The sequence below is a fragment of the Meleagris gallopavo genome, chromosome 17 (genome assembly GCF_905368555.1).
Source record: "Meleagris gallopavo chromosome 17, MGAL_WU_HG_1.1, whole genome shotgun sequence".
NCBI classification, from domain to species: domain Eukaryota; kingdom Metazoa; phylum Chordata; class Aves; order Galliformes; family Phasianidae; genus Meleagris; species Meleagris gallopavo.
This window is the reverse complement of record NC_139420.1, coordinates 9770478-9783277: the sequence shown is the minus strand read 5'-3', so window position 1 is coordinate 9783277 and position 12800 is coordinate 9770478. Positions and strand designations below refer to the sequence as shown.

The 12800-nt window shown below is 55.9% G+C and overlaps 2 protein-coding genes across 17 annotated transcripts in view; both read left to right on the top strand.

The window, feature by feature from the left end:
- SRRM4 (serine/arginine repetitive matrix 4) overlaps positions 1–6700 on the top strand; it is a 69565-nt gene extending 62865 nt beyond the window's left edge. For all 16 annotated transcript variants that reach the window (XM_085238853.1, XM_085238860.1, XM_085238861.1 and 13 more), the window contains 4 exons: positions 442–648; positions 868–984; positions 2131–2268; positions 2796–6700. In XM_085238853.1, the coding sequence (XP_085094979.1) occupies positions 442–648; positions 868–984; positions 2131–2268; positions 2796–3060 (727 nt within the window). In that variant the 3' untranslated portion in view covers positions 3061–6700. The remainder of the gene's footprint in view (positions 1–441; positions 649–867; positions 985–2130; positions 2269–2795) is intronic.
- A 1728-nt stretch (positions 6701–8428) lies between these two features.
- HSPB8 (heat shock protein family B (small) member 8) lies at positions 8429–11010 on the top strand. Its single transcript, XM_085238849.1, has 3 exons — positions 8429–9191; positions 9948–10011; positions 10710–11010. The coding sequence occupies exons 1-3, from the start codon at positions 8822–8824 to the stop codon at positions 10867–10869; spliced, it is 594 nt and encodes a 197-aa protein (XP_085094975.1). The 5' UTR covers positions 8429–8821; the 3' UTR covers positions 10870–11010.
- Positions 11011–12800: the final 1790 nt, after the last annotated feature.

The following is a 12800-nucleotide window of genomic DNA, read 5'->3' as shown; positions in this document are numbered from 1 at the left end:
GAAGCATAGCAGCTGGTACCCAAAGCTGTGCTGGGGCAGTGATGTTTGGGAGCTATTCCTCCTCAGGTCTTAAATGCCAAATGTTAGAGCCAGGGGAGTTGGAATTAGGAAGAACAAGTCCTGAATTTTCATTTGGAGGGTAACGTGTTGAGGCTGTCCGTACTTCTCACGCTGTGACTCCAGTGGGATAACTCTGCCTTCACATGGGTGGAGCTGGGATTGCAGCTGGTCCTTACTGTTGGGAAGCTGACCCCAATTCACATCCATGGCTCTTCTGGAAGTACAGGGATTCCCACAGCCCAGTCCAAAGACAATAGGACATGCCTGCTCGCTCTGCTCCTGGAATACAGCCCTGCCACGCTTTCCTTGCTCCTCACCCCCAACCCCAGAGCCTGCAGAGCATGGGGCAGAGGAGCTGACAGCCCAAATATATGTTTGCAGAGGATGCCTGTCCTCGTGTCTCAGCTGTTCAGAGGAGAAGAAGCGCAGCGTCCCCCCGTCGCCAGCCCGCAGCTCACCGCTCAGGCCGTGCCCCCGCAGCGAGTCGTGCAGCAGCACGGGACGCTCCTCCCCTGGCTCCAGCTGCTCCTCACCCCGCAGGGCCTCCCCCAGGTACTCCCGCAGCAGGTCCTGCTCTTCAGGGAAGAGGTAAGGCCAGCACAAATGGCTCTCTCGATCGCTCTGGGCAATCTCTGGCTCTTGCAGGCTGGCGGACTCCTTGGGGATGGGAGTGAGAGTTTGTGTGGGTGCCAGGGAACCACGTGGCCCTGAGATACGGGGCATCTCTCCCCACCATGAGCCTAGATGAGGAGAAGTCTGGTACAACTTCACCCTCCAGCATCTTTAGCTCTTATGTTTCTTCCCTAGCCCCAGGTCTTCTTCACGGTCCCCCAGCTATTCCTCCAAATCCTGCAAAAAAAGCCCTGGCAGCAGGAGCTCAAAGACTCGCCGAAGCCCCAGTTACTCCCACTACAGCCCTACGAGGTATGACTGTCCCTACATTGCTGCTCCTCTGCTGCCTCATGCTTTTCCATTGCCTCCATCACTAGCTTGTACTCCAGCCTACTTTCTGGTTCCTTCTGCCAGCTCCAAACTGCCTTCTCAGCTTCCAGGGTTGGAGGGAGCAGGGAGACATGGATCCTGGCACATGTCCGAGGATTATGCTGATCTGCAATCCAGTGGAAATATCTTCCAATTTATTGCCTCAGGGCAATCAGTGCAGCAGGGAAAGATGCTCTACTCTTCCAAGCTGCAGCTCTGCCAAAGAGGTTTCAGGCCCTGAGAAGTGTCCCTGCTGCATGGGCAGGTGCCAGGTACCCTCATGCTGGCACTCACAGAGCCACGCATGGGGAAACACAGCCCAGGTGACTCTGCTCCACACCCTGTAGAAAACATACATCTCACAGCTCAGCCCTAGAGATGCCTTTGGGCAGTATTTTCTGGTAACATCTCTGCTTTTGAGCATGCTGTGAGCATTTGGCACCCTTAAAATGTTACATTCGCAGGACCTGATTCTGCAAGCTGTGACAGCCCCTGTTCTGGTGCAGGAGAACATTTCCTGCACGCAAGGATCAGGTCCTTGACCTGTAACGTATTGCTTTGCAGATGAGAAGGGAACGGGGCGTATGAAGTCATCTACCCTCCACAGCAGGGCCTGTGCTGACGTGCACAGGGATTTAACAAAAGAGAAAACCATAGCAACCCCAGCACTCCTTCTGGTGAGCGGTGCACAGCCCTGCAGAGCTACCTGGGGCCCTCTGCACACGTGGGGCCTGCTGGCAGGGCTGTGCTCGCACTCCTGCAGCACAGCCAGCAACAGCAGCTTTAGCAGCGCTGTGGAAATACCAAGTGCATCCACAAAGGGACGGGGAAGCCATTTAGCTGAGCAACGCGGGGCTGCTGGGAGACGCTGCTGAAACCTCCCTGCAGCCTGCAATTGCTGGGTGTCCGTCTGTCAGGCTACTGAGTGTCCCACTGTCCAGCAAAGCGCAAGGCTGATGCCACCCAAACACCGAGCAGAGCGCTTTCCACTCAACTGGGTCATTGCCTTCGTGTTCGAACCCCATCCAGCTGATTTTTGCACCTGCAAAAGCCCAGCAGTGATGATTTTCAATCTGGCCCTTCCCTTAGGGACCGTGAGCACAAGCACAGCTCCAGTGAGAAGGAGTCACACCGGCAGCGGGACCGGCAGCGCCGGCGCTCCTATTCCCCCCTGAGGAAGCGCAGGAGGGACTCCCCCAGCCACCTGGAGGCCCGGCGCATCACCAGGTATGGAGACATCACACCTGGGGCACATGGGCTGCTTTCTGTCCCCAGCCATCTCTGGTGCAGGTTGCTCCAGGAGCACAATGGTTTCCCTAACCCTAACTCTGCCTCCCCTCCAGCTGGGGGATCTGCAGCTGGAAGCAGAAGGAGGATGCAGGGGTTTCATTTACAACCACAGAAGAAAAAGGGCAGATAAATCAGAGCAGGGATTCACCCACCCATCAAGTACAAGGTGCAGAAGGCTTTTGCTTCACCCTTTCCCATGGCAGATGTCCCATGCTATAGACAGTCAAATTTGACTCTAATTCTCAAGCTGAGGGCTTTTTGGGAAAACATCAGGCAGAGCCTCAGACTTGATGGATGGTAGCCGTGGGGGTGGTTGGCTGGAATCCCAACGCCTACCAGCTACCTGCAAATAAAACCAGACAAATCTGAGAGGTGTCGTGCAGAGTAAACAACATATTTTGAAGATCTTGGCAATAAATCTGTCCTTGCGTTCCTGGTAATCCTGCATCTCTCTGTCCCCACAGCGCCCGCAAACGCCCCATCCCCTACTACCGGCCCAGCCCATCCTCCTCCAGCAGTGCCAGCAGCTATTCCTCCTGGTACAGCAGTCTCAGCCGCTCCCCTAGCCGGAGCAGGAGCTACTCCAGTCACCGGACGAGCCGCAGCCGCAGCTGGAGCAGCAGCAGTGCAGAGAGCAGGAGCCGCAGCAGGAGCTCAGGCCCCAGGAGCAGCCGCAGCCGGAGCAGGAGCTGTGACTCAGGAGGCAGCTCCGACAGCCTGCGTCGCTAAGGAGTGCCGCCGGCATCACTGAATTCCTTGCGTTCTCCACATCCTTCCCACCTACTTGGCCATTGATCGCAATCATCCCCAATACTGATGCGACAGCAGCACCGGGTCCCCTTTTCTCATTACGGATGGAGTAAGAGCCCTCGTGCTCCTGGAACAGCCCCCCTGCTGCCTTGCAGGGAGGGTGGATCCATGCAGCTCCCCCAGTCAGAGCTGGGGCTGGAAGAGGGGCCAATGCCCCACAAAGGCTCTGCAGACCCTACAGGGCCCATCCTCCTGACATCCCCATCTCCCCATCGCTGCCACTCTGCGACAGCTGCCAGCTGCTCCAAAGGAAGAAGATTGTCTCTTTGCTCTTCTCTTGCCAAAGCGGGAGCCAGCGAATTAATTCCCTCCGGAGGAAGAGACACATTTAGGGAGGAATTTGCTGGGAAGCTTTGGTGATGAGTGGACGTGACCTGTCCACCTCAAGGCAAATATCAGGTCCCTGATATTGGATCTCTCCTCCCGAGATTCTGCCCACTCTGCAGCAGGTCTCTGCCATGAGCATATTTATTTATTGCCATACGCCCAACACTGCTATAAATAGAAGGCCAGAAATCCCTCCTGACATTAATTTCTGGGGGGGAAAAAAGCTATTCCCTCTCTTTCTCCTGCCCTTTCCTAACAAGGTGTTACACATCCACCTTTCACAGGGCTGTTTTATTCCCCTCCATCAGTGTGACCGCTGAGAGGAGACGCAGCAGAGGGGAGTCAGTGCTGTAGTGTGAGCTGGGGCTGCACGGCTCGCATCTCAGAGACCCCCCACCCTCTCCCAAAATTGCCTGTTTTTTTTTTCCCAGGATCTGGGAGGGCCCTGCCTGCCTGGGCGGCCCTGCGGTTTTGTCTCCCTGCCAGGCTTGCCAGCCCAGCTGCCTGCGCAATTACTGTGTTTTGCAGAGCAACAAAGGCTTCTCCTAGCACGGGCTGAGCCGGTGCTGAGGATTTTCTTTCTCTTACAACACCTGGGTGCTTAGAGACGCTAATTTAGGTCTAAGACTTCCCTCCCTCCCTTTTTCCATCCCCTCCCCTTCCATCCTGCGTGATCATTAACGAGTTTGGGCTTAATGAGTCAAGGAGGTGTGTCATTGAAGTGTCACAGGAAAGGGCTAAGGGCAGCCAGCATCTGCCGGAGGGGGAGAGGGGTGGAAGGAAAGGCAAACCCACAGCCAGAGAGTTACCCACGGCTCCCAGTGGCAGCACCTAAAGCTGTGAGCAGGGTAAGGTCAAACACAACCTGGATGGTTGCCTTAGCAAGCATATAAACATGTTATCAGTTGGAAAACACGGCAGGAAGGTTTATACTTCTACGTAGCTGATGCGAGGGGAAATTTGATAACAGGGGCCCTTTTCCCCGTCTCCTTCTCACTGCAAACCCCTCAGGCTGTGGTTGAGAATTACAGACGAGGTGTTCTTGCAGCGGGTGCTGCTGCCTTCCCCCCACCCCAGCCCCACAGCAGCCCCCGGCTCCTCTGGTGGGGAGCACCCTTCTTGTAAAGGGCTGAGAATCCCATGCTTCTTCCTTAGGGAGTCCCTCCCAGTTTGGCATTGTCACCCTGTAGCGCTCCATGAAAGGTCTGATCTCAGCGACCAGAGGCCAAATCCCAAATCTGTCTGTCTCTTCATGCCCTTCCGTGCCCCCAAATGCCAGCATGCACCTGCAGCAGCGAGCCAGATGGGCAACGGCTGGGAAAGCAAAGAGCTTTGTGCAAGCAGTGTAAACAGCCCAACTACATTGAGCCGAGTTCCTCGTGGGATGGAGAACAAACACAGTGCTGGAGGCAGCAGCACACGCTGGCTATGGGACAAGAGGTGCCACGTGGCTCTGGTACCCATCCACCTGCACGGCCGGTGGCAGCTGAAGGCTCTCCAGCATCGGAGCAAAACCTCTTTATTTATTTATTAATTATTTATTGACGCACTTATTTATTATCAGACGCGTTCTGTTTCTAATTGCTACGGTCGGGACGGACGCGAGCGGTCGCCGTCGGCAGTATTTATTTATTTATTCTGGAGGGCAAAGGAAGGAGCAAGGAGTTATTGGGGCTCTGTGTGCTTATTTGGGTTGCATGGAGGTTCCCAGTGCTGGCCCCGCACTGGCAGGAGGAAGGACTTCCCCACGTTGTTTTGCATTGTGATCCACCCATGGAAAATCTGAGGTTGGGCCGTGAGAGCACGGGAGGTGCCTGCAAATCCAGCCCAGTGACAGCACTAACTGCTCTGTGTGTGTGTGTGTATGTGCATATGTTTCCTCAGTGGTATTTCTCTCTTTATTTTTTAACTTATTTAAGGTTTTTGGTACAATGCTGATCATCGCCCGTCCCGTCAGTGGGTTTTTCTGTCACTTTGCAAGAAGCCTGTGAGCTTTTCTGTCTCTGTGCCTTTTGCCAGTGCTTCTTTTGTTGCGTGTTCACTCACTTGTTGCTTTTATGGGAGTTTTACTCCACGACCAGAGTCTCAGGTTGCTGTTGTTTGCATGGAGCAGCTTCTGCCCTGGGGCAGCTTGGCCCTTTGGGTGAACACAGATCGCTGCTCATTGGCGCTGGGGCTGTCCAGGTCCTCACCAAGAGCTCTGGGGCAATGTGTTGGCCGCCTCTCAGAAGTGCCATCTCAGAGGGTTTTCTTTCCTCATCCTTCCTGCCCGTTGTGTTGTTTCCATCCTAAGTGCCCTGGTTGCCTTTCCACAGCAGAGCACATGACGCAGGGTCCCTCTGGGATGCTCCCTGCTCACTCAACCCCCAGGCTCCCTCCTTTCCCACCCCACACACCAGGTCTCAAGCAAACCCAGCCCAGCCCCTGAAATTTTGCTGCAAAGTGCAAAGAAAGGATATTTCAATGCACTGTTGTGTCATTCCATTTTGTCGCGGGTTGCGGCGCTCAGCTGTGCTCTGCTTTATGTTGACCGTAACTTTTCTCAATGTTTCTGTTGTTTTGGGCGACTGAAATTGTACCAAACCTACCTGCAATGGCCAATCGATGTTATTTTGCTATGCATTGTACATAGATCGAAAAGGCTGAGAGGACTTGGCCTCTTATTTAATATTTATTTCTCCTATTTATTGAGCATTACTTAGGAAAACTGTTTGAGTCTCACCATTGAGTCCATGGGATATTTGAGAAAGGGGCAATTTTAGGTGCCAGACTGAAGTCTTTAATGTCCAGCAGGGTTGTGTTATCTGTGTGATAGAGGATGAGCAAATCCCGTGACTTTTGCAGCTGCCTGGAAGTCTGTGTGTGACCAGGAGGGTCTCTGAAGCACTGCAACATCCACTGCTGTAGCAACAGCTCCTCGGTAAAGCAGCCTAAATTTTGGACTGTTGTAGAGAACAGCACCTTGAGCCCTATCCAGGAAATGGAGAGATTTAGAACAAAAGCCCAGACAGGAGAAAAGCTGCCAGGGAAACTGTGTCCCTGTTTTCTCTGCTGGTCAATTCCTTACCAAATCATACCGGCACATCTGTTCATTCGACTTCACTGTAAAACTACCTTTGCTCTCCATGGAAATGCATACTGTATTCTTTAGTCTTCCTGGGGTATTTGAGTCGTTAGCCTGTTTAGAAAAGGGTTCCAATAAAAGTTCAGATGATATCTGGTTCACATCGCAGCCTGGTTTCTCGTGTTCCTTTTGGATGGGGCTTGGTGCAGTGGGATATTTTGGGTTGTTTCAGCTGCTAGGTGCAGCAGGGCATGTGCTTGCGATCTCAGCTGCCGGGGATGAGGTCCTTGGGGCACAGGCTGAAGCTGAACTGTTGAGCTCAGATTCCTGCCAGCTGGGTCAGGCTTTTGCTGTCCTTTGCTGTGCGATTTGGGTCATCCTCAGCTCACAGACAGCCCAAGCCAGTAGTGTAGATCTCACACCAATTTGGGGGCAATGGGGATGCTCTGTGTCCCCTGATAATGCCAGCCACCAAGTCCTGCTGGCAGCTGAGATGTGCATCTGGGAAGGTTCTGAGCACGGCACAGACATGGGGCAGTGTCCCCAGGTTGCTTGGCAGATAGGAGGGCTCTGCGCTCCCCAGAGCTGACGTGGCGGTGCTGGCAGCTGTGGGAGGTGACTGGGAGATTTGGAGTGACAACAGGAGCTAAATTGGGATCCCTGGAGAGGGACATGTGACTAATGGGGATAAGCAAGGCGACAAGACAGATTCCTGGCCTGGGAGGGAGGGTGGCCTGGAGCTACTAGGGAAACATGGGACTGGAGATCTCAGGGTGAAATGTGGCAGGGATGGAAGCGGCCATGGGGCTGTCCCAAAGCGTGTGCTGGTGTCACCCCTGGAATAGGTGATGTCACTCCAGGTGATGGGAGTGCTCAGCCAGGCAGGGCAGGAGATAGAGAAGGACACTTCAGCCTCTGCTGTCTGCTGCTTCTCAGCTCCTCCCAGCATCTCCAGTCATACCCCAGTCCCTGGGGAGACCCCGCGATGCCTGGCTGTGTCTCCCCACACACACGTGAGGGAGATGAGGGATGAGCACAGGAAGCAGCTCCTCCCCATGCAGGCAAAGGCAGCTCCCTGTCCAACAGTGCCATGTCACTGCTCCATGATTAATACCCTCTGAGCGACCAGCAGCCGCATCGCAACGTGGCCCACAGCGCATTACGGCCTTCCTGCTGCAATTTGTTCCAGCAAGTCCATTAGAGAGATTGTAGATGCTGAAGAAAGCACGGTAGAGATGGGAGGGAGCGAGGAAGCAGTGCAGCATCCGGCGCATCATTGCTGACACTCATCGGCGTGCCGGGACCCCTCTGCAGGAACCCTGCTGCCACCAGGCACCCCAGTGCCACCAGCGCCAGGTACCCCGCCGCACCCCATCCCCTGCAGCCCTGTAATTAGCCCCGCGCGGCTGTGATTACGCCTCGCCCTGCTGCGGCGCAGCCAGGCACGCGATGAGGAGGAGGAGGAGGGCGAGGATGGGGCCACGTAGGGTCCCACTCCCACCCCAATGATTATGGAACATTGCTCCGGGCCCAGCCCCAGGCATCAGCCCGCAATCCCAGCCACTTTTTGCTGGTGACACATCTCCGGGTGCAGCGGGTGTACAGTGCGGGGCCCAGCCCCACCTGGGGGTATTTTTGATGGGTGACACAGGGGTGCAGGCAGCCCACCCTGAGCTCCCCGGTTATTTTTAGGCAGGTGCCGAAAACCCTGCGCCAGCCGGGATCCTCAGGCCAGCGCGAGAGGTCAGCTGCACAGCCCAGATTCTCCACGGCTGTTTCATCCTCTCCAAAATACTCGGCTGACAGGGCAGGAATTGCAAAACACAGCCTCCCCCCCCGCAGCGTATAAATAGCGCTCGCCCGGCGGTGGAAGGTTGCAGAAGTTTCTCGGCTCCGAGCTCAGGCATTTATTGCGGCTCTCACCCGGGAGCGGTGGGGACACGGCACAGTGATTGTGGGAGCGAGAGGGGAGAGATAAGCTTTTAATCTCGGGATATTCGGTTTGATTTTTTTTTTTTTTCCCTCCCTCTCTGGACAAGAAGTTTTATTTTCCTCCGCCCGATCCCTGGGACCGAAGCCAACCAGGAAGCGTTTTCTTGCAGCCCACACCGTCCTCCCCACACTTGCTTTCCAAGCTCCGGATGCCTCAGCCCTGCTGAACCTCTTCCACCCATCGCGCTCTGCCCGGTGCCGGGCCCCACCCAAACCCCGTGCGTGGATGCGCCTGCCCTGGGCCAGGCTCCCCGGGGTATTCCGCAGCATTTGAGGTTCCACGAGTAGCACAGAGCCATGGCCGACAGCCAGCTGCCCTTCTCCTGCCATTACCCTGGCCGGCGGAGCCTCCGCGACCCATTCCGAGAGCCCAGTTTGACCTCGCGCCTCCTGGACGATGATTTCGGCCTCTCGCCCTTCCCTGGGGACCTGACGGCAGACTGGCCCGACTGGGCTCGGCCCCGGCTCACCCCCACCTGGCCGGGCCCTCTGCGTGCCCGCGCTGGTGCCATGGCCCCCGGCTACAGCACCCGCTTTGGGGGGTACCCGGAGAGCCGCTGCCCCGCGCCCACCTCCCGTGAGCCCTGGAAGGTGTGCGTCAACGTGCACAGCTTCAAGCCTGAGGAGCTGACGGTCAAAACCAAGGATGGATACGTCGAGGTGTCAGGTGAGGGCTGGGGCACGGGGAGTGGGATGGGGCTCGGGTGGCATGCTCGGTGCTGACTTGGGAAGGCCGAGCCTCCTTTGGGGTGAATCTCTGGGATTTGTGTTCCAGCTGGCACTCAGCTGTGAGCTGCCGAGAGGGGCCCCAGCCTGGCTGGGTTAATTATAGCCGGCGAGGACGGAGCTGAGGGAGATTCCCTTTAAAGGGGCCGAGAGCGAGGCAGCCCAAAGCACCTCCCAGAGCTCCAGAGCTGCACCCTGGCCAGAGCACCTCCTGGGGCTGCCAGCACCGTGCCAGGCCACAGAACTTCTTCCAGGGGCTGATTTGGGGGGGACACTGTGGGTTGGAGGGATCCGGGAGGCCTCAGAGCTTAAACCCCATCTTGGTGAGGCTTACACACAGCCCGACAGCACAGCAGAGGATGGGGACAGGATCCAAAGATTTGGTCATGTCTGATGGCTCCTTCTTAAGCCCTGGCTCCTGGCAGCAAGCAGGGCTCAGGCTCCATGGGAAGTGAAGGTGTCTGGTGGGGAAAGCAGCTCTTCCTTCTCCTCCTCCTCCAACCAGCGCAGCCTCACAGGCCAGGCACTTAGTGTTGTTCCTTGTTGGATGTGGTGTATTCCTCCTCACGTGGGAGACACCCACAGAGGGAAGGGAAAACATCTCGTTTGGAAGTGTTCCTGGGGTTTGTTTGTTTTGCTTGTTGGGTTAAGCCCTGAGCCCAATGCAGTGGTGACACCCCTTTGTCCTCCCCCCCAGGCAAACACGAGGAGCAGCAGGTGGAAGGAGGCATCGTCTCCAAGAACTTCACCAAGAAAATCCAGTAGGTATCACCCGGCCCCGGGGCGTCCTCCCATGTGCACAGCCCCATCCCCATGACATGTGATGGCTGCAGCCCTGCTGTTCCCATCCCAAAACCAGCCCTGTGAGCTCCTCCGGCCCAGATATGAAAGTAGAAAGGGGTGCAAAGCACCGTGTTCCTATTTTGGGGCTGATCCCATCACCAGCCCCAAAATACGCCCGTCCCCGGTGTGCGGCTACACGTGCACCCACATCCACATCCGAGTGATGTCAGTCTGATCGCTATCGCGCTGACTCACCCCAGCAACAACAACAGCAGGGAGGGAAGGCGAGCCCAACACCGAGGGCAAAACACAGCGGTGCAGCAGCGGCTCTGCAGCTTCGCTTTACCAAAACCTCCCAGCAAAGCCACGTGCGCAGCGGGTGGGAGCCAGCAGCCGGGCTCCTTTTATGGGCAAGGCACGGGTGCGACGCAGCAGCCAGGCGAGAGCGGGCGGCAGTGACGTCCCATCAAACACATCTGCCACGAAGATTAAACAGAGCGCCAGGCAGCCCAGAGGCCTCTTTAATATCCCTATGCATTCCCAGGGGCTGCAGTAGTAACACAAGTGGGGGCGGTGAGCCCGGCCGGGGGTCTTGCAGGCAATCTCAGCGGGAAGGCTGCGAGCCGCACGGCTGTACCATCTCCTAACCCCACACATCTCTCTGTCTCCCCTCCAGGCTGCCCTATGAGGTGGACCCCATCACTGTCTTCGCCTCCTTGTCACCGGAGGGGCTGCTGATCATCGAGGCTCCCCAGATCCCCCCCTACCAGCAGTACGGCGAGGGCAGCTGCAGCAGCGACATCCCACTGGAGAACCCAGAGGCCACCTGTGCCTGAGGGCCCTGTGCCCCTTCTCCGCTCCCCCCAACCCTAATCCCCCCCAGCCCCGCTCCCCGGGCCCCAGCGGGGTGGCCCCGGGGCACGGCCTCTCCCGCCCCCTGGGAGCAGCTGCCCCACAGTGATCTGACACTCTGGTAGAGGCTTTGCATCCATCAGACCCAGCAGAACGGGTGTCTTTGTTACGGTTCTTTTTATGCTGTAAGGTGAGCAGATGGGATGTTTGTAACAATAGTGAAAAAGTGCCCTTTTCTCTTCTTAAGTTGAAGTGGAATCCCGTGGTCCTGTGTCTTCTTCTTCTCTGTTTTTGGTTTTGTTTTTGAACTCCATCTCCACGCCGGCCCCTTGGCAGCCCGCAGACACACAGCCGGCAGTGGGGCCAATGGCACAGCCCTGTCCCAGACAGACAAACCCCCACCAGACCTGCTGAGAAATGTAAACTGTCTGCATGTTTTGTTTTTGTTTTTGTTTTTTCTTTTTTTCCAAAAAGAACTTGTGATTTTACTTATCAGACTTGAGGAATAAAGATGAGTTGATGTTCTTAGCCTCTGCTGGTCTTGGCTGGGAGGTGAGGGTAGGGGGGCTGCGGATGCTCTGGGCACTCTTTGCCCTCGAGATGGGCTCTGTGCCCTTTTCCTGGCTGGGGACACAAAGCAGCCCTCTGAGCCAGGGAAGCCGTGTTTGTCCTCACACTATCCCCACTCACATCTCCCCCCACCAGCTCCTGGCTGCAGCCCAATCCTGCAATCCAATGCCCAGGCACAGCAAAGTGGTGATGCCAAAGGGAGCAGACACCCAGTTTTCCATGTCAGTGGGACCTTGGAGTTAAAAATACAGCTCACATGTTGCGCTTGGGCTTGCTCAGGGCTCAGTTACCAACAACAGCCACAGCATGTGCTATAAATCCTGGCCCCAGTGTTGCATTCCCCCCAGCACAGCAGCCTTGCTCACACTGCAGGGGGGGAATGCTGCACCCCGGTACCTGGGTGGGGCTTCAGCCCTGGGGGCACAGTGGACCCTGGTTCTGCTCTTTGGAGCTGCTGGGTGGGTTTTCTGCATAGCTGAAAGAGAGGACACAGATAAAAAACTCAACAAATATCCCCCAAACGTTGGTGGCTTGTAACTGCCTATGTGGGCTGTGTCCTCAGCTTTCTCTCCTGCTCATCTGTAGCTGGGGGAAAGAGGTTTTATTTCTTTATTCCCTCTGCTTTGTTTGGTTCTGCTTCCTGATGAATTCCTTAATAATATCTTACAAAGAATATTGAGAAGTATGCCTGCAATCACTTCCTAATGCCATCAGCAATCAGCAATGAAGACCTGGTATGCAGGCAGTGCGTCGAGCCCCTTTGCCAAGCAATGAAAGAAGCGAAGCTCAGTGCTTTTTTAAGCACTACCTGAGTGCTGAAGAGAGGGACGTTTTAGCAATAAATACTGCTACGTGTGGTTCAGCGGGTGATACAGCAGCTTTCGAAACACGGTGCCATTTCAGCATTGAGGCTGATGCTCAGGGCTGTTTGTCTGCCGCAGCCCTGGGTGAGATAACACTGCCAAACCGTCAGAGCTGTGTAACACTGCAATGGCCGCTCCGCCAATTACATTCCATTTTTATGGTCTCACAGCAATTACCCTGCGTTTTATGGTGCCGTAACGTATTAGGCTTTATGGCTTCATACCCGCTGCAGCACAGAGACTCTGCATGGGGAGCAGGGAGCACCAGAAGCCTCTTGAGTCCCAGGGATGTGGCCCCACTTGGAGGAAGATTTCTCAGCGTGTCCCTGAGGGTTTATATTCCAAAAATGGAAGTGAGGAGCTGAATGGATTCATTTTGCTGGCAGCGTGCGGGGCAGGGTAAACAACACAGAATCAGCTACAGGGTGGTCCGAACGCATCAGGCACCCTCAGAGGCCCTTCTTCTTCCCATAGCCAAGGGT